The sequence below is a fragment of the Neofelis nebulosa genome, chromosome 13 (assembly GCF_028018385.1).
Source record: "Neofelis nebulosa isolate mNeoNeb1 chromosome 13, mNeoNeb1.pri, whole genome shotgun sequence".
NCBI lineage: Eukaryota > Metazoa > Chordata > Mammalia > Carnivora > Felidae > Neofelis > Neofelis nebulosa.
The window spans coordinates 29,647,615-29,667,710 of NC_080794.1; the positions used below are offsets into that span (position 1 = coordinate 29,647,615).

The window sequence follows — 20,096 nt, forward strand, 5'->3', positions numbered from 1 at the left end:
GGGACGGGCGGGGACGGGAGGGGGGACCGACCGCCGCGCAGCTCCGGCCGCTGCGCGCATACACCCGGCCCGGCTCCCGAGGGCGCCAGCGCGGCCCCGGGGAGCGCGAGGAGCCGGCGAGCGCGCGGCCTGCCGTTGGCGGCCTGGTGCGCCACGCTCGGCGCCCACCCGCCCCCTAGCTGGGGTGCAAGACCCCGGGAAGATGGTGTCCTGGATGATCTCCAGAGCCGTGGTGTAAGTGCAGCTCACGGCGCCACGCCGCCCGCGCGAGTCCCGGGAAGGCGTAGGGAGGGGTAGGGGCTAGGAGAGGGGAAGGCCCAGGCCTGGGCAGGGATGGGCTGCCCCGGCCTCGGGCCTGCCCGGGGGCTGTGGGCCCTCGGCCTCCTCACCCTGGTCCACGTCGCTGCGGAGCTCCCTGCGGCGGACTAGGGCCCGGCGGCTGCGGCGCGGCCGGGCTGCGTGCGGCGCGGCGGCCCTGCTCCCGAAGCGCTGGGCGGGCAGGCGCGCAAGGCAGGCGGCGCGCGCTCCCCGCTCCCGCTCCCCGCGCTGCGCGGCACCGCCCTGTGGGCCCGGGAGCGGCGCGCCTCGCGGCGGCGCCCTGCGCAGGCTCCGCAGGCGTTGAGCGCGGGAGGCTCGGCGATCCTCCCAGGGATGCGGCGGCGGCGGCGTCGAGCCTTTGTATCCCGCGGTTGGTGCGGTGAGGTGTCTCTCTCGGCTGCTGAATACCATTCGGTCACGTGTGGTAGGAGGAGAGATTTGTCTAAAAACCTGAGACCGCTCCTAGCTCAGATCTCTGGGAAAGGTTCCAGCTTCCCCCGAGATTTACAGCTTACCTAGAGAGACTCTCCTTGTTGAATGGGGACACCCGCTTGTTCGCCCAGATCGCAGAATCTGGCCCTTTCTTGTCGGAAATATTTGCTAAGTGATTGAGAGGCTGCAGGTGCCTGTTGCCTTTATTCAGATTATCAGTTAATTTCATTGTGCTCTTACCAACAAGTGCTACAGGTCCATAAGAAAAAATTAAACACCGCAACTCAACTAAAGGTATTTGACTACAGTTTAAACTGATTTTCTCCCATTCTCCCCCATGTTACGCCCCCGCTTTTCAAAGAAAAAAAAAGTCACAAAGTAAACAATGACGTAGGGACGGTCAGGGGGCCTTGGATTCATTATTCTTGATCTCTGTAGGGGTAATATTACCTCAGTACCTTTATGAAATGTTTTTGTGAGGCAGCAGGCTATTCTAATTAGCTTTAGAATGTGGAAAAAATAATATTTCCAAATTTTCAAATTTTGTTTTCCACTGGAGAGAAGGAAAATTTCTCCGTGAGATTTGGTTTTTTGTTTGAGAGTGAATCATTCAGCATCCCTATTCTACCTGATTTGCAGTACCCTTCTAAATTTGTCATTTGATCGTCTTAATGAGGTTTGTCCTTCCTCTGTACAGTTACTAGTTTTAAAGCTGCAGGGCTTCCTGCTTCATCTGTACAGAACTAAAAGTCAGGAAATAAAAGCATACTACAGGTGTGTTCAGATTTTTTTAAGGCTTTTTTTTTAAGCCTTTGAATGTCATTTACATAATACAGGCATACTTTTCTTGACCTAGTAGATGTATATCAACTGTTGTGTCTGCACCTAGAAAATGAAGTGCCCCATTAAGAAGCTGTACTTTTTTTTTTTTTTTAAACTCTGGTTTCCTTTGACCTATTTTCTTTTTTCAAGAGATAGAAAATTGTGAAGTACTTTGATATAGTTTGCATTACTCAAAGCAGATTCTTGTTTTGGATCACTGACTATGAGTATGTCTTTTCTAGGTGTTACCTATAACACAAACATTAGTAACAGTGTTGGTGTTAATGGAACTGACAGTTCAGATACACTGATCCCTGCAGTACAGGTGAGAATGTCAAATCTTGTAAGACTTACACCCAGTGCTGTAGGGGTTAGATAAGGAGGGAATTATATCTGGTTGGAGAATCAGCAAAAACAAGGGAGATTACATTTGAGATGGGCCTTAAAGGACATTCTGAATTTAGACAGCCAAAGATGAAAACGTAAAGGAGTCCAGATAAAAGGATCGTTGTGAGCCAAAGCACAGAGGAACAACCTAGATTAGTTACAGAGGACTTGAGGGACTTCGTTGAGAGAGAAAGCTGGAAAGGTAGAGTGGGGCCTGTTTTCAAGGAATTTAAGGGAAAAGTGATAAATTCTGTTAGGCAGTAGTAGCTTTGCTTTGGGAGATTCTCTCCCTTGTTGAGTGAGATGGTTATAAATGAAGAAACACTAAAGACGGGGAGCCCACTTAGGGAGCTCCCTAACTGGAGAGAGAAGATTAAAGCTTGCAGTGCTAGAATCTATGGAATTTGAAGTGTGAGACAAAAGAAAAGAAGCAAAAATGTGAGGGAGAAAAGGTCACGGAAATGTATTTCATGAGCCATTGAGTTATTAGCATACTAGAAAGCACAATTGTCAAGGAATATAAGCATCATTATATTTTGCCCCTATGGTCCTCAATTTCTCGATCTCTAAGCACTCAATGTTTTCTACTCCCTTGATTGTACTTTAGGGACACAAAAGCCCAATCCCAGGATCTAAACAAACTTGGAAACCTTTTTCACACCATGAGATGGAATTTCACATTCTTTTTAACCCACTGGAACAGCCAGCTAGTTTTGAGCCTGAAGAAAAGAGATCAGACAGTTCTCTCAACACGAACCTCTGGGTGGATTGGGCAGGGAACACAAGGAACTTCCATACCCTGAGCTCCCTGTGTGCTTGAGCACTTTCTCCCCAAACCCTGTGGTACATACTGGAGGAAGAACCCTGGCTTTGAAATCAGATATGGATGCCAGTTACTAGCTGCGTGGTGCTGGGCAATGTACGAAGCCCATCTGGGCTTCAGTGCCTTCGCCTTAAAGTGGTTATAATATTTACCTCCTTAAAACTGTTGTAAAGATTTGTTTAACTCTGGGGGGTGGGAGGGATGGGAGGGTGGGTGATGGGTATTGAAGAGGGCATCTTTTGGGATGAGCAGTGGGTGTTGTATAGAAACCAATTTGACAATAAATTTCATATATTAAAAAAAAAAAAAAAAGATTTGTTTAATAATTAAAACACACCAGATGTGATGCCTGGCATTTATTGTGCACATAAAACATAACATACTTTTTTTAGGCGGGAGGGGAATAAGATAATATAGAAAGAAGTATCATTGGGCTATCATCAGGAAACCTGGAATTTAGAACTAGCTTTAGTTATATTAACCAGCTGAATGACCTTGAACCAGCCTCTTACTGATTAGATACCTGTTTCTTTCTCTGTGGAAATAAAGGATCTGGTTAATCTGTATTCTCTTGTACAGCTCTAGCATTCTGTAATGCCATGAAAAGGCTTTTTGGTTTTTGTTGGGGTTTTTTTTTCCCAGTCTGTCTAAAATCAATTTTAACTTTGCAGGCAAGATTGAAAGTTAGTTAGCAATTATTAAGGAATGGGCACCTGGGTGGCTCAGTCAGTTAAGCATCTGACTTTGGCTCAGGTCATAATCTCACAGATCGTGAGTTCAAGCCCCACATAGGGCTCTGTGCTGACAGAGTTTGGAGCCTGCTTCAGATTATGTGTCTCCCTCTCTCTCTCTGTCCCTCACACTCTCTCTCAAAAAGAAACAAACAGGGGCGCCTGGGTGGCGCAGTCGGTTAAGCGTCCGACTTCAGCCAGGTCACGATCTCGCGGTCCGTGAGTTCGAGCCCCGCGTCAGGCTCTGGGCTGATGGCTCGGAGCCTGGAGCCTGTTTCCGATTCTGTGTCTCCCTCTCTCTCTGCCCCTCCCCCGTTCATGCTCTGTCTCTCTCTGTCCCAAAAATAAATAAAAAATGTTGAAAAAAAAATTAAAAAAAAAAAAAAAACATTAAAATATTTTTTGAAAATTAAAGGTTAGTAGTCTGAGATTACCAAATGATATTTCATTCATTTGTGATACCTGTACCTTACCTATTGAAACATGACTTACAGATTAAGAGAAATCCCATTTTTCTAAGTTTTCTTAATTTGAGTATATATCATTGTGGTTAAGATCAAGATGAAAGACTGCCTGAATTCAAATATTAGCCCTGCCATGTATTAGCTATAACCTACTCCATAGGATTAAATGTGTCCCTATACATTATGTCTGTAGTCCAGCATTGGACACATGGTAAGTATTCAGTAAGTATTAGTAGTTGTTACCAGATAAGGAAGAACATATTCCCCAACTGTCCCAGAATACTGAATGTTTAAACTGTTTTCAATTTACATCTTTCTTTGTCTCATTGTAGGTGACATAGTTGTAATTACAGTTAAAAAAAAAAAAAGTTTTCTTATTCTTACTATATTGTAGGCATCTAATGTGTTCTCTGAGATCATTCTGTCTCTTTTATGATCAGGCCAATATTCTAATTTTCATAGCCATTCATTTTTTAATTTTGCTTTTAGATCATTTTAATATGTTATTTTCATAACTAATGCTGATACAATTATAAGACTATACCAGACATCATCTATATATGTTTTCTTTGTATTTTCTTTTTTAATGCTTGTTTATTTTTTAGAGATAGTACGCACAAGAGTTGGGGGGGGCAGAGAGAGAGAGAGAGAGAGAGAGAGGGAGGGAGGGAGGGAGGGAGAGAGAGGGAGAGGGACAGAGGATCTGAAGCATGCTCTGTGCTGACAGCAGCCCTATGTGGGGCTTGAACTCACAAACCATGAGATCATGACCTGAGCCAAAGTCAGATGGTCAACCAAATGAGCCTCTCGGGCACCCCTCTTTAAGTATTTTTTTAGGCTGAATATCCAAGGGAGTCAAAGGCTATGAATATGAATATTTATGACTATTGATATGAACTGCCAAACTGCTATCCAAAGGATGTTAATATTTTACATGGCCACCAACAATGTATGATCACGGTCTTTATCACAGTGTAGCTAGATTTGGGTGTTTTAATTTTTTCATATTTTCCTAATATATATAATAGATCTCATTGTTTTCTTTTGTATTTTATTTCTTATTAACCACATTTAATATTTGTCCTAATATATATTGTATCTCCTGTTGTACAAATGGTCAGTATGTACTTTAGCACTTTAACTCTTGGTTACTGGATAATTTACTTGTTGGTCTGAGCTCCTTAATTAACCTTAAGTCATGTTTGATGCAGATGTTTCTCAATCTAATTACACTTCTCTTTAGAGATTTTGTTTTTAGTTGAAGAGAAAATTTATAGTTTTAAGACAGTTCAACTTGTTCATGTTTTACTTTGTGATTTATTTTTCACCTCTAAATATAGAATACCAATCACTCTAGATACTTTTATTATCTGTCAGAAGTAAATTGATCCTTCTCAATTATATTTAATGGCTATCTATAAAGTCTAAATTGTATACCTTAAAAACCATACTCCAGCAGCTTTCCCCCTTCTTTCTAGCATACTTTCCCTCTCTCCTAGATTTTTCTTTTTAGCAGGCAAAAACATGATGTCATTTCTCCCATTTCACAAAAAACTCTTTCAGCCTGCTATACTTTTCATCTTATTATCCCATTTCTCCCCCTCCTTTTAAAGCAAAAACTCCTCAAAAGAGCAGTCCATATACACTTTCTCCACTTCCTTCGGGTCACTCAGACCCACACCATGTAGGCCTTGCCACCACCAACCATTCCACTGAAATACCTGTTCTCTAAGTCATCAGTGACTTCTACATGACCAAACTGTCTGGTCCTCACCTAACTTACCAGGACTTTTGGTACAGTTGCTCACTCTGTCCTTGAAATGCTCTCTTCACTTGGTTTCCAAGAAGCCTTGTTTTTGTACTCTTCACAACTCACCGACCACTCCCTCCCTTCTCTGTCTCCCTGCCACATTCCTCCACATGCCCTGACTGATTAAAGTTGGCAGGTCCAGGAGCTCAGTTCCTAGAATTTTTTTTATCTTCTATAAGGACTCGTAATTTACATCTCCAACCCAGACCTCTGTGCTGAACTCATGATCCTATTTTTCAGGTGCCTACCTTACTTGGAAACATCTGAGAGTCATGTTGAACTTAAGATATCCAACACTGAGCTTCTGAATGTCCTTCCCAGTGTGGCTACCCTGGCAGCCTGCACCAGCTCAATTAATGTCAACTCAGTCCTTCCAGTAGCTCAGGCCAAAAACCTTGGGATCATCCTTGATTCCAGTTTTTCTCTCATTACCTGCATTGAATCCTACAGCAAATCTTGTTGACTCTATACCTTCAAAATATAGTTTTCATCACCTTTCTTACATTATTGTAGTCCAAGCCAGCATCATCTCTTAAATGCATTATTATAATGGCATCCTGTTTCTCCCCTTTGTGGGTTAAGATCGTGATAGGATTAATGAAAAACATCTTGAGTACTTTTTAAATCCTTGTGGAAGTTTGAGGTCAGTCACAATCTGTAAGTGATATTTCTCTTCCTTTATATGTGCTTTACATACTTTTAAATAGTTGTAAAATCTCAGTGATGGCTAAAATATCATCTTTCAATTAGGTTAAGGTAGGTTTTGTTTTCCAGTTTTGATGAGATTTGTCATGTGAATAACAAATAATTAGGAGCTATGTCTAAGAATAGGATGCTTACTGAAATTGCTGTTAGGCAATGAGAAATAAAGTAAATAGGAGCAATGTTTTCAAGGACATTGGAAAAGTTAAAATCTTAAAAATATAATTTGTCATGAATGCCCTCCAAGAGGTCATCCTTTCTGTCTTCCTTCATTGAGACAGAAAACATATCCTAAACTATTGGGTCTTGCTTTCATTGCCTAGGCCAGAACTTCAACAAGATTCCTTTATTAGCCTTCATTTCAGAAACAGTTTGCTTCTGTTCACTTTTTGTTACTGCAGCTATTTTAATAACTTCTTTTTCCACTGGATTTTTGAGCCCTTTTAGTTTGGATATTTCCATGTTCTCTCCTTTTGGCGTAGATTGTAATGTTCAAATAAAGAGTATATTACAATAATCATGGCATAAATGGGTAATTTAAATATCGTAAATATATTACTGTTTTGTCACGTGGAAAAAGATTACTGGTGAGTCTCCGTTAGCAGAACATGAGCTTTTTAGGTCATTGATTATGTATTTGCACTAAACTAGCCCTTTCATGTATTTCTGAGGTTAAATGAAAGGTTAAAAGTAAGTTATTCTAGGGGCACCTGGGTGGCTCAGTCAGTTAAGCATCCAACTCCAGCTCAGGTCATGATCTCATTGCTTGTGAGTTCGAGCCCCATGTTGGGCTCTATGCTGACAGCTCAGAGCCTGGAACCTGCTTCAGATTCTGTCTCCCTCTCTCTCTGCCCCTCTCCTGCTTACACATCTCTCTCTCTCTCTAATACAAATAAACATTAAAAAAAAATTTTTTTTAAGTAAAAGTTATTCTGTTATAAATGTTTTCACATTCACAAAACTGTTAAGCATTTATGCATACTTATCGCTCGCTATTTCTGAAGTAAAGTTACCAGCTTCAGTCATGTTAAATTTACAAAGGCTGCTAGGATGGAAAATCAGGTGAAGTAGCATACTCGCTAAGATACTATGGACAGAGAAAACAGCCGTTAGGTTGGAAATATTGAGCATGGCAAAAGATTTCAATAGCAGACTAGCTAATGTTTGAATATCATTATGAATGGCTGTATATTATTCTAAATATTTTTTATTTCATTTGAAGATCTTTTAAATATGTCTAAGTTTTTTAACCTAGCACTTTTCACATTTTAGACTGGGTAATCCTTACTTGGGGATGCCTGTCCTGTGCACCGTAGGATGTTTTACCAGCATCCCTGGCCTCTGCCCACTAGATGCCATTGGCACCTCCCAACTGTGACAGCCAAAAATGTCTCCAGATATTGTCGTAGGTCACTAGTGGGCAGAATTGCCACTAGCTGAGAACCACTGTGTTAAGTGAAAAGAGAAGAAACCTGTGCTGTTCAATATGGAAGCCACTGGTCCCTTGTGGCTATTTAGATAGTTAAATTAAACATTAAATTCTTCAGTCACACCACATTTCAAGTGTTCAGTAGGCATTCAAGCTTAGTAACTACCTTACTGGATAGCACAGAAATAGAACATTTCCATCATTACAGAAAGTTCAACTAGAGTGAGCCCTTATAAGGCATGGTTCGCTCAGCATTTCCATTTGAAAATGGCTTTGTTTGCTGCTTCTGTGTACTTTGTGGGAGAAATTACAGGCTATAATGATACTTGGAAATTTATAAGTGTCTCAGGATATCTCTTGCTTAAGAATTTTCTGTATAAAACTCTGTTGCTGATCTTAATTTTTTTAAGTTTATTTATTTAGAGAGAGCGAGAACACAGGTGGGGGAGGACTAGAGAGAGAAGGAAAGAGAATCCAAGCAGACTCCATGCGGTCAGCACAGAACCCGATGAGGGGCTCAATCTCACAGTTCCTGAGATCACGAACTTGAGCTGAAATCAAGAATCAGACACTTAACTGACTGAGCCACCTGGGGACCCCTCAAAATTAATTTCTATTTCAGTATTTACAGAGAAGTTCCCAAAATTGATGAGAATCACTGATATAGTATACTTTGAAAATAATTTATATAATCACATATTCTCCCCATCAATGGTCTTATTCCTTATTTTCTAAATTTGTAAATTGTAGTTTACAAGTTACAGTTTTCTTGGTCCTAAAAGTTGTTCAGATACGAAGATTTGAATACAGAGCTGAGAGTTACCAGTATTTGCTGTCCTTTTAACAGTTTCATCAGCTCTGCAAAAGCATAGATACTAAGGAAATCATGAAAGCAAAAGTCATAGGAAAAAACTAAACATAATAGGTTTGTACTAACCAGTAGTTCAAAACATAATTTCAGGAAGTATTCAAATATATTAATGCTGAGACCTTTTATGTTTCCAAGGAATAATAAGTCTATTTTAGGAAAGAATTATTTTCACCTGTAAATAAAACCAAGCATTCTGCTGTGACAAGTTTCCTTAACCTTTTATCATGTCACATTTCTGAGAAATGTGTTAGGTTGCTGGGGCTATTATAATGAAATACCACAAACCTCGTGGCCTGAACAACAGAAATCTATTATCTCACAGTTCTGGGAGCTAAAAGTCAAGGCAAAGGTATCAATAGGTTCCTTTGTTCCTTCTGAGGGCTGTGAGGAGGAAATCTGTTCCAAGACTCACTCTCTCAGCTTCTGGTGGTTTGCTGGCAATCTTTGTCATTCCTTGGCTGGTAGATTCATGACACCCATCTCTGCCTTCATTTTTGTGAAGGTCTTTGTGTCCAAATTTTCTCTTTTTATAAAGAACGTAAGTCACAGTAGGTTAGAGCCCATGCTAGTTACCTCCTTTTAACATGATTTCCTCTTTAAGGACCCTGTCTCCAAATTAGGTCACTATTCGAAGTAGTGGAGATTGGGACTCCTTCATATCTTTTTTGGAGGGCACAATTCAACTTAAAACAATATCTTTTACATATCCTGAGAAAAACTAAAAAGCCAAGGAAGTTTTAGGGATTGGATCAGAAAAGGAGAAAAATTAATGACTAACAAAATAACTGTCTTAATTTAAGAGTTGTCACATGAGGGAGAGAGTACTGATTTTTTTCTTCTTGTGAACACCAGGTTAGAGCAATAAGTGGATGTTATAAGGAAGAATTTAATTCAGTAGATAAGGGAGAGCTTTCAAATACCCAGAGTTGTTCACCATTGAGACGGACAACCTCATGAGAACAGTGTGTTGTCTATCACTTGAAGCAGGAAAGGGAGAGTAGAACCCTTGCTGAAGATCTTGCCTTTTATGACTTGTATGCTTCCAGTGGAGAACCATAGATAGATTACTTTTCAGTGAGAAGCTGTGAAGTGCTGACTTTGTATTTAATAAGACTACTTATTTGCGAAGAACCAACTGATGGTTGGCAGAGGGAAGGGAGGTGAGGGGGGAGGGACTGGGCAAAATGAGTGAAGGGGAGGGGGAGAGACAGGCTTCCAGTTACTGAATGAAAAAGTCAAGGGGATAAAAGTTACAGCATGGGAATATAATCGATGGTGATGTAATAGGGTTGCATGGTGACAGATGGTAGCTACACTTGGTGGTAAGCACAGCATAAGGTATAAAGAAGTTGAATCACCATGTTGTATACCTGAAACTAATGTAACATTAGTGTCAACTGTACTGTAAAAATTTAATAAAATAAAAATCTAAAGCGTAAAAAAACTACTTGAATATTTAAATAAATGAATACATTAACCTTGTACTAAGTGAATATCTGTGATGAATAATAAGCGGCATTATTTGGTATTAAAAAATAACATGAATATATACAGCACTGAATAAATGATATGCTAAAGATTCTGCCAATGTGACACTTTTTCATCATCAAACTTTAATCACTAATTTTCAGGACTCCCAAAATTTAGAATACACATTCATCAAAACTGTAAAGTGGATAAATGGGACTTCCTTTCCATGTTTAAACTTCCAGAGGCCCACAGAAACAATGAGCTGTAGGCATCCTTTTATTTTCTTTTTTAAATATTTATTTACTTTTGGCAGAGTGCAGGCAGGAGGGGTAGAGAGAGGGGGGACAGAAAACCAGAAGTGGTCTCCGCGCTGACAGGCTGACAGCAGCAAGCCCAGTGTGGGGCTTGAACTCACAAACCGGGAGACTGTGACCTGAGCCAAAGTCGGACACTTAACCCATTGACCCACCCAGGTGCACTAAGCAGTAGACATTCTTGACTGTGAATTTAAAGAAGGTGCAGGGGGCGGGGTGGGGGCAGGGTGTGCCTGAGTGGCTCAGTCAGTTAAACATCTGACTCTTGGGGCGCCTGGGTGGCGCAGTCGGTTAAGCGTCCGACTTCAGCCAGGTCACGATCTCGCGGTCCGTGAGTTCGAGCCCCGCGTCATGCTCTGGGCTGATGGCTCGGAGCCTGGAGCCTGTTTCTGATTCTGTGTCTCCCTCTCTCTCTGCCCCTCCCACGTTCATGCTCTGTCTCTCTCTGTCCCAAAAATAAATAAAAAATGTTGAAAAAAAAATTTAAAAAAAAAAAGAAAAAAAAAAAACATCTGACTCTTGATCTCAGCTCAGGTCATGATCTCATGGGTTTGTGGGATCGAGCCCCACATCAGGCTCTGCACTGAAAGCACAGAGCCTGCCTGGGATATTCTCTCCCTCCCTCTCTCTCTTTCTCTCCCTCCCTCCCTCCCCCCCACCTTCTCTGTCTCTCAAAATAAATAAAACATTTTTAAAAAGTGCAGATATGAGAACAGAAGAGAATTTGGTGATATTTGCCTAAGGGGGTTAATTTTGCCATGATCAGTTCCTTGCTGCTTTGTGCCTATGGTCTTTGTTTTCTGTTCAGATGCTGATTCATCTCAGGATTACTGAACAAACTTTCCAGTTGTCCATTCAATATTTATTTATTTACATTTTTTAAATCATTAATTTCATCAACCATAGTTTTTATTTATGGTTTTCTGAAACATAAGGCCTTTTAATTTTCACTTTATATATGTAAGTTAATCTTGCAAATAGAAATGTTGGTGGTTTTAAGGTGTTTAATGGATCATTAATGGATAGGTGAAAGGTACCCTTTAAAGATACACCTCTAGATCCATATAAAGGGGCCTTAGAAGTGTGTAAATCTTCATCTGAAAACATTAAGGTGTTAAAATAAATTATGTGAGAAAAGTGGCCTGAAAGCTTTGTGTAAAAATATTCTGAAAGGATATCTGGTGTTTTCCTTTGCCAAGTTGAATGACAGAAATGCAAATTGGAGATAAACTCCCCCGCTCACACACACGCACAGTTAATGCTTTTTAAATTATGATTAAATGCTTTTTTAGGCATTTCTAAATCCTAAGTCTTGTATTATTTTGTGTGGTAAACATGATGCAAATATGGCTTTGTTGCAAATGGTCTCCTAAGTTTAAGAAATAAAGTATACTGTTTTCTAGTGAATCTATACCACATTACCTTAAATGTTTGCTAGTGACAAGTTCTTGTAGTGTTTGAACTAAAATAGCTCACCTACAACTAATGAGAAAAACAAAAGTGGTAAGCCGTTTTAACAGAAATAGTTACAATTAAAAAGAGGCCTTGGTTACCTCGAATGACCGAGAAATATAAAGGAAACGCTGCAGATGATACAACCCACTACTTGGAAGTGCCACCACCTCAATGCCCTCGGAGCATGTGATGAGAGAAGGAACAGCATGAGGAAGGAAAGCACGCAGCCCCCTTTCTTTGAAGAGCTCAGCTCTGCTCTCCACCATCACCATTATCTCTTGTCCTCCCCTTTATGCTTGCCTCACCTTTCTCTCTATGTCTTATTTTTCCTCTCACTCTAAATAAAGGCGTGACTATCTGTGTCATGTGCAGAGAGATGATAATTTAAAAGGATATTAATTTGTAGTTTTCAAACAGAGTGAGGTTGGGAAAGAGGAGGCTATAGGGATATAGAAGCCCAAAATTAAAGGGGACAGGAGATGGAGGACCTAGGTCAGTAATGACAGTAAAGGTAGACAGATTACATCTCTCCTGGTAAAAGAGCCTGTGGGGCACCTGGGTGGCTCAGTTGCTTAAGTGTCAGACTTCAGCTCAGATCATGATCCTGTGGTTCACGAATTCAGGCTCCACATTGAGCTCTGTGCTGACAGCTCAGAACCTGGAGCCTGCTTGGGATTCTGTGTGTCTCCCTCTCTCTCTCTCTCTCTCTCTGCCCCCCCCCCCCCACTCACACTCACTCTCTCTCTCTCTCTCTCTCTCTCTCTCAAAAATAAATAAATATTAAAAAAATTTTTTAATAAAAAATAAAAGAGTGTAACACTGGGGATGAAACTATAAAGAAAGTTGTAAAACATGATTGAAAGATAAAAGAAGGTCTGAGTAAATGGATAGCCCATGTTAATGGATCAGTGTTAGCTGATAATTATCAATTCTTTCCAAGTAGATCTATAATTTCACTGGGATTCCAACAGAATTTTTATGGTTTTTGTTTTCATGGGACCTAACAGACCAATTATTTAAAGTTCACAGGAGAGAGCAAAAGCCCAGCAATCAACGAGATAGCTATAAAGAACAAGGAAGGAAGACCTGTCCTATTACCTATCAAGGTTGATTATAATATTGTAGTAATTGAGACAATATAGAGTTGGCACAATGATTGACAGTAAACTTAAGGGAACATAGTCGAGAATCCAGAAACTAACCCAGCACACGTGGAAATCTGATATGACAGACTGGTGTTCAAAGTCAACAGGAAATGATGGGTAACTTAGTAAGTAGTGTTGTGACAACTTGGTCATCTCTCCGAAAAAAGAATAAAATACATCCTTATTTCACAGCAAACTCCAAAATAAATTATAAGTGGACTACCTGCCTGTAGGTGAAAAAACGAAAATGTTTACACTTTTAGAAGAAAATGTCAAAGAATATCATTATGGTTACGAAAGGGAAGAACTTTTCGGACTCTACAAGAAACCATAAATGATTGATGGTACAGCCTAACATATGTCTGCTACATCAGACCTTATTTTAATCACTTTTACACAAATATACTTCTCTCTCACAATAGCCCTAATAATGTAGTTAGTGCTATTATCCTCATTTTGCCATCAAGAAACTGAAGGCTTAGTGAAGTGAAATAACCTGCCCAGGGTGGTCATATAACTCACTAAGTGACAGAGCTAAGTTGCAGTCTAGCTCTAGCACCAGACCTTAGCCAATATGCCTCACCATTTCCCCATGTAATAGAATTTGCATGCCATAATTTCAGTGAGTGTTGTCAAATGTGTGTACTCAGGTATCACCACCCTTAACAGGATCGAGATTCACTTTACATTCTCACCAGCAGTAGTTGAATGTCTATTTCTACCACCTTCACCATCCCTGATGATTTTATCTTTGCTAATTTCTGTGGAAAAAATACCCAATTATTTTAAATATCCTCTTCAGGATATGTGTTTTAAAACTCTGCTTAGAAACCCATACTTCTTTTTTCTCAATTCCTCAGTAACTTAAGGGCTGGGGAGGAGGATGTAATGGAAGCCAGCACTAGAATTGTGGCCCAGTAAGGGTAAAGAACGAAGACCATTTTGTAATATATATGACAAAGTAGGATGGAAAATGTGAAGAATTCCTTAAAACCAATAAGAAAATAAACGATCTAAAAAAAAAAAAATGGACAAAAGTAAAAGGCATCTCCTAGAAGATGAAACCAATGGCAACTGCACATATAAAAAGAATCGCAAAACTCATTAGTTTTCAAGAAAATGTAAATTAAGACCACATTGAAATTCCATTTCACACATTCTAGATTGCAAAAATTAAGAAGTCTGAAAATGCCAAGTGTTGGCAAGGATGGGCAGAGCAACATTTTTGGGAATGACAGGAGAGGAAGTCATGGAAACTTACAGTGTTCATCATTCACATACCCTTTGACCCAGCAATTCCACTGCTCAGTAGACCTTAATACCTGCACCAGGAGACATTTACAAGAATATTTCTAGGAAAGTTCTTAAAGCAGGAATCTATAAAGTATACTATAAAGTATTACACGAAGAGGAGACTGGGTAAATGTTGTTATTTTTACATAATGGAATATTACACAACAACAAAACTGAATGTGGTACCACTTTATAAATATCAACATGGATGACTGTTAGGGAAATTATAGTGTTTTGTTTTTGTTTTTTTTTTTTTTTTTTTTTTGGGACAGAGAGAGACAGAGCATGAACGGGGGAGGGGCAGAGAGAGTGGGAGACACAGAATCGGAAACAGGCTCCAGGCTCTGAGCCATCAGCCCAGAGCCTGACGCGGGGCTCGAACTCACGGACCGTGAGATCGTGACCTGGCTGAAGTCGGACGCTTAACCGACTGCGCCACCCAGGCGCCCCTATAGTGTTTTGTTTTTTAAAAACAAGCCAGATGGGATTACATTTAGTATGATATAGAAGACCAAAATTAAAGGGGACAGGAGATAGAGGACATAGGTCAGGTTTAAAGACCCCAACAAAGGTAAAACTAAACAATATAGGACATAAATACATATATGGCAAACCTATTTTTCCAAAAAGAGGATGATAAATGCAAATTTTAGGATCAAAGTAACCCCTGAGGGAATATCCTAGCAGAGGAAAAAGCTCAGAAGCAATGGTAATGGTGGTATTCTACCTTGATTTTGGATGACTGATTCACTTCATTGCGCTTCATAAATTAGAAGCATGTGTCCTGGTTTCTTCATATCAACTGTTACATTTCAGAAACGCTCAACACAGTGAGGACGAAGATACAGAAACTAAAGGGACAAGCTTAGACAACGGGGAGCAGATACCATCAGAAAGGAGAGGCTGCCCCTGCCCCAGCCCATATGCTTCTTGCTGGTGGAGAGGCCAGTTTTAGTGCTTAGCCAGGCCCCAGATGGAGGGAGGGATGGGGCCGCACCTGTCACAAAGAGTTTATGAACAGAAGGCCAGAACCCCTATGAAATTGCCAGGCAGGCTGTCTCTAGTTCCTTCTTTTTCTTAAAGCTGGTAGGAGTCCAATGAAGAATGTCCAATTTCTTATGTATCCAAAGGATTTTTGGGGTTCTAGAAGTAGGTACATAAACACTTAGGAGTTTTCTTGTTTTTTTTCCCCCCACTTATTTTCAGATGACAGTTTTCATGTTTGACATGTGGGATGTTGCTATAAAAAGCAACTCGATGTCTAAAAAATGTATAAATTAATGTGCCTTCACTATAGCTACTTCTAGACTAAACCAGACCTAAGAGAGTGTTACTGTTGAAATGCAGAATAATAGTCTCAACTCTATAGTATGCTTTGTGTTCTAATGATGTTGCTTGTCCGTTTTGAGTTTAGCTGGTCAGAAATTTTATGTTACTTGAAACTCCCTAATGCCTACAGAAGAATAATTTAACTTTAAGGTTATGTGTTTCAAAGCCTAGTACTAAGCCTAGTACTAAGGAGGGGTATGTGTCCTAGAACATGGGATGGGTCTGAACCTATCAAGGGAAGTAATGTCTAATAGTAACCTTTTATACCAATGTGTAGCTCTGATTTCTTATGCATGCTGAACCTCATTTATAGAAAAGGAAGAAAATGGAAAAGAATAGCGAGCTGTGTGTTTTCCATGTGGTCAGCATTGCTGTGGGGGTGATCTGGCTAAGACATCTGTCACCCACTGATGGCCAGGATTTATTTGGCCTGTTAGGCTGTCCCCTTACTCCCTTGTCATTCCACGTGCTGTGTTCACTTGGTTAGTAGAAGAGGACGTTCAGAACCCTGCAGTATCTCAGGAACATGATTGTGAGATGATTAGTAGGTTTGGAGATTTGTCTGTATGTTTTTCTAGTTTGAGAATGCAAAGTAAATAAATTTAGTAGCTTTAACTTCAAAAGTTATCCATAATTCTGTACTAGCCTAGCATCTCCCAGAAATACCAACAAGATTGCCAACTCAGTTTAAATAATACTGTTTTTTTTTTAATGTGAAAGAATTCTGTTTGATGAGGAATCCTGGAGGATTTGGGGAGAACGGTATAAGAAGAAGGAAATCAGAAAATGAATCAATTAGCTTCTGTAACAAGTGCATGATGCTGCCCAAAGCCTAGCATGTACTAGGGGGATAAATGAAGTGGGTTATTATGGAACATTTCATATGAAACATGATTGGAAATTCATGAAATAAAATGGAACTAATACAAACAATCAAAGATTTGGAAACTGGGATAAGCTAAAAAACAAATGAAAAAAAAAGTTCGCCTACAAATGAGCTCTGAAATCAATGACCATTTATTCCTTTTACTCTTTGCCAGATTCTTGTTTTATTGTTTTGTCAGTCTTACGTTTTGCTAACATTGAATCCCTCAAAGTAATCCTAAAACGTCCCAATAATCAGACAAGATTTCCTAACCCTGTTTACCCTTTAAAAAGAAGTTTTGTCTTCTCTGTATTGTTGGAGAATAAATTTTGGATGTTTTTTTTTTTTCTTTACCCTGTTCCCTTCACCCCCCTCAAAAAGATAAAAATAAAAAAAATAAAATGAAGTTTTGTATAATGGGGTACTTTAAAATTATGGCTTTGGACCAGAAAAGCAATTATATAGCTTTACAAATGTTGAAAATTAATGCTGTTTCTGAGAAATATGGTTGATACAACGATAACATTCACTTCTTAAAAATCCTAATAAAATTATTTTCACTGTTTCTGACAGTTTTAATTGAGAGTAGCTCAATTACATAGAGATGCTTTGGATTCTTTATTTAGAATAAGAACTCACAAGGCACTGTATGGTATTTAAAAGATTTTTAAAACACCTTTCCTAGACCCCATTCTCAAAGATTCTGACTTAACTGATCTGGAATAAGGCCTGGACATCCTTAGTTTTAAAAGCTCCTCAAGCAATTAGAATGTACTAGTTTGAAAATCTTTACACTGGAGATTATGAAATAGAAAACCTAGTGAGGATTTTGAGAAATAGTAGTGTCAGGAAACTATCACAGAATTGAGCTGCTGAATTGTTACCATTTAAAAAAAATTTTTTTTCAACATTTATTTATTTTTGAGAGACCTAGAGCACAAGCGGGGGAGGGGCAGAGAGAGAAAGGGAGACAGAGAATCCGAAGCAGGCTCCAGGCTCTGAGTTGTCAGCACAGAACCTGACATGGGGCTGGAACTCATGAACTGTGAGATCATGACCCGAGCTGAAGTCGGATGCTTAACTGACTGAGCCTGACTGAGCCACGCAGGTGGCCATGAATTGTTACCATTTTAAAACAAGGAGAGAAAAATTGTAGAATATCCTTAGTTTGGTTTTCAGTGATTTCATGATATTTGAATACCTAGAAAATACTTATCTGAAGCCTAGCAATAAGCAACATTAGTAGTCTATACAGCAGTAATCGTCTCAGACAGATTTGCTTGTCCTTTTAGATTGAATTACAAAAGTTTTAGAGGAAAGGAATGTAGTGGATGGAATGTCTGGATTTTATTACAGCATTCTCTGTAGTACTACTTCATGAAATCCACCTTGGAAATGCATTTCATATTCCCAGCTAGCGTGTGAAACAAAGTCTAGCAAATATCACATTTGTCAGATTGGCTAAATAGCACATTTGCAGCACTACACAATTTACACTGCCTTAAAAAGATCATTTTAAAATTTGTTGGTGTGGGGATTTATATTTATTTTTAAATTCATCTAAAATCATTCCTTGCCTTTAAAAGCATCCATAGAATTAATATTGTCGATTAGAATGTGTTACGAGTGGCTAAAAATATAATAGGTAATGGAAATCTGGAGGCAGGGGGAGGATGGGAGGAAGCTCGAGGCAAATTTCATCCTTCATGGGAGAAAGCCAGATGCTGTTTGGAGCTGGAGCACCAGCCTTTCGTGTTCCTTTTCTTAAAATCAAAGGATTACTTGAGGTTCTGACACTTCGGCTGTTTAAATAAGATTTTATTTATTCCTTCAGTTTTATTTATCATCTGTTCAATTAAACAAAATTGGGGTTATTTTAAATGCCATCTATTTTAAGATCCCATTTTACATACCTTTTTATCAATCTTCTTTCTCCACTAATAATACTGAAAGAGATGTTTGGATCATCAAATGGTATCATTATGTCTGGGGAGCACATCTGGGGGTGAGTTTTAGATTTCTTTGTTCTTTTTGGTAATGTATCTATTAAAAATATGAACATTTCTGTTTAAAAACATTCTTTAAATATGTTGCTGTTTAAAATATGTATTAAATCAAAGATTAGTTTTAATAGTTTCCCTCAGAAAAATAAATGCCTTTATTTTATAGTCTCAACTTTTAATACCAAACAAGACTAAAATCTTTTAAGTGGTAGCATTTAAACCCAAATAGTAGTATGTGTTAGATAGAGAAGGAAAACCACCTGCCAACAGAACTTAACAAAAACTAATGGCTTTTATTCTAACATTTATTATACAGAAAAGTATTTTGTAAAGGTTAAGAAACTCCAGTTATACTAGGGACAGAACTGGGTGCTTATAAGCTGGTAGCATTTTACATGATGTTTAAGTTCTTCGGGATTTCATAATAATAAGGTCTCAACAAAGGATAGGTATTTCTTTTTGCCAGCTAAAATGGCACTGCTCTCTGGCAGCAGTATAAAAACAAGATTTAATCTTTTCTTCAGCCTGCTTTAAAATTATTGTGAAATTCTAATAACTCTGTGGCTACACATTTCGGGCTTTTTTGCATAAGGTAAAAATACAAATACTTTCATGTCATTATTTCTAATTTACAGAATTCAGAGTTTCATAAAATGCAACCTCACATTATCATTATCCTTTTGAGTCACTACAAGTGACATCACTACTTCTTAGTACGGTTGACCCTTGAACAACGCAGGGGTTAGGGACACTGACCACTGCACAGTTGAAAATCTGTGTAGAACATTTGACTCTCTCAAAACTTAAATACTAATAGCCTACTATTGACTGAAAGCCTTACCAATAACATTAACAATTAACACAGATTTTGTATGTTATATGTATTGTATACTATATTCTTACAATAAAGTAGACTAGAAAAAAGAAAATTTTAAAAATCATAAGAAAATATATTTATACTTACTGTACTATATTGAAGCAAATCCACATGTAAGTGAACCCACCCGGTTCAACCTGTGTGGTTCAAGGGTCAATTGTAGTAGTAGGACTTTACTTCATCCCTAAAATGTAGATAATTCTGTTCTTGATTAACTCAGGTTGCTTGAGGCACAAATGTGACATTCTGTGTGAATGTCCTTTATACCAACATGAGCCTACGCAGAAATCTATCAGTCCTTGCTCCTTAAAACAGTCTGTTTGCATTACAGCAAGGCATTAATGAGTATTTCAGAGTTGCGACTCTTCCATTAAATGTCATTAGAGTTACAAAGAAATGAAAGAGGAGGAAACACAGACTTAGTTTAGTTTTGTTTTATATCTTCCTGTTCTCTCAACACCCAACTGTGAACCTTAAGTAAACTTCAGTAAGGCCACCTTAACAGTTGACCCTTAGTCTAATAGATTACAAATCCTAATCAATCTAACTTAGGTAA

General features: G+C 39.1%; 1 protein-coding gene and 1 long non-coding RNA gene across 2 annotated transcripts in view; both read left to right on the forward strand.

Moving 5' to 3' along the window:
- Positions 1–60: 60 nt before the first annotated feature.
- The window catches only part of REEP3 (receptor accessory protein 3), a 99,394-nt gene continuing 79,358 nt past the window's right edge, over positions 61–20,096 (forward strand). Inside the window, exon 1 of the mRNA XM_058696464.1 lies at positions 61–234. Within this exon, the coding sequence (XP_058552447.1) occupies positions 203–234 (32 nt within the window). The 5' untranslated portion in view covers positions 61–202. The remainder of the gene's footprint in view (positions 235–20,096) is intronic.
- Positions 559–2,953, forward strand: LOC131492726 (uncharacterized). Its single transcript, XR_009252262.1, has 3 exons — positions 559–1,044; positions 1,815–1,897; positions 2,567–2,953. It is a non-coding gene; the product is annotated as an uncharacterized LOC131492726 (long non-coding RNA).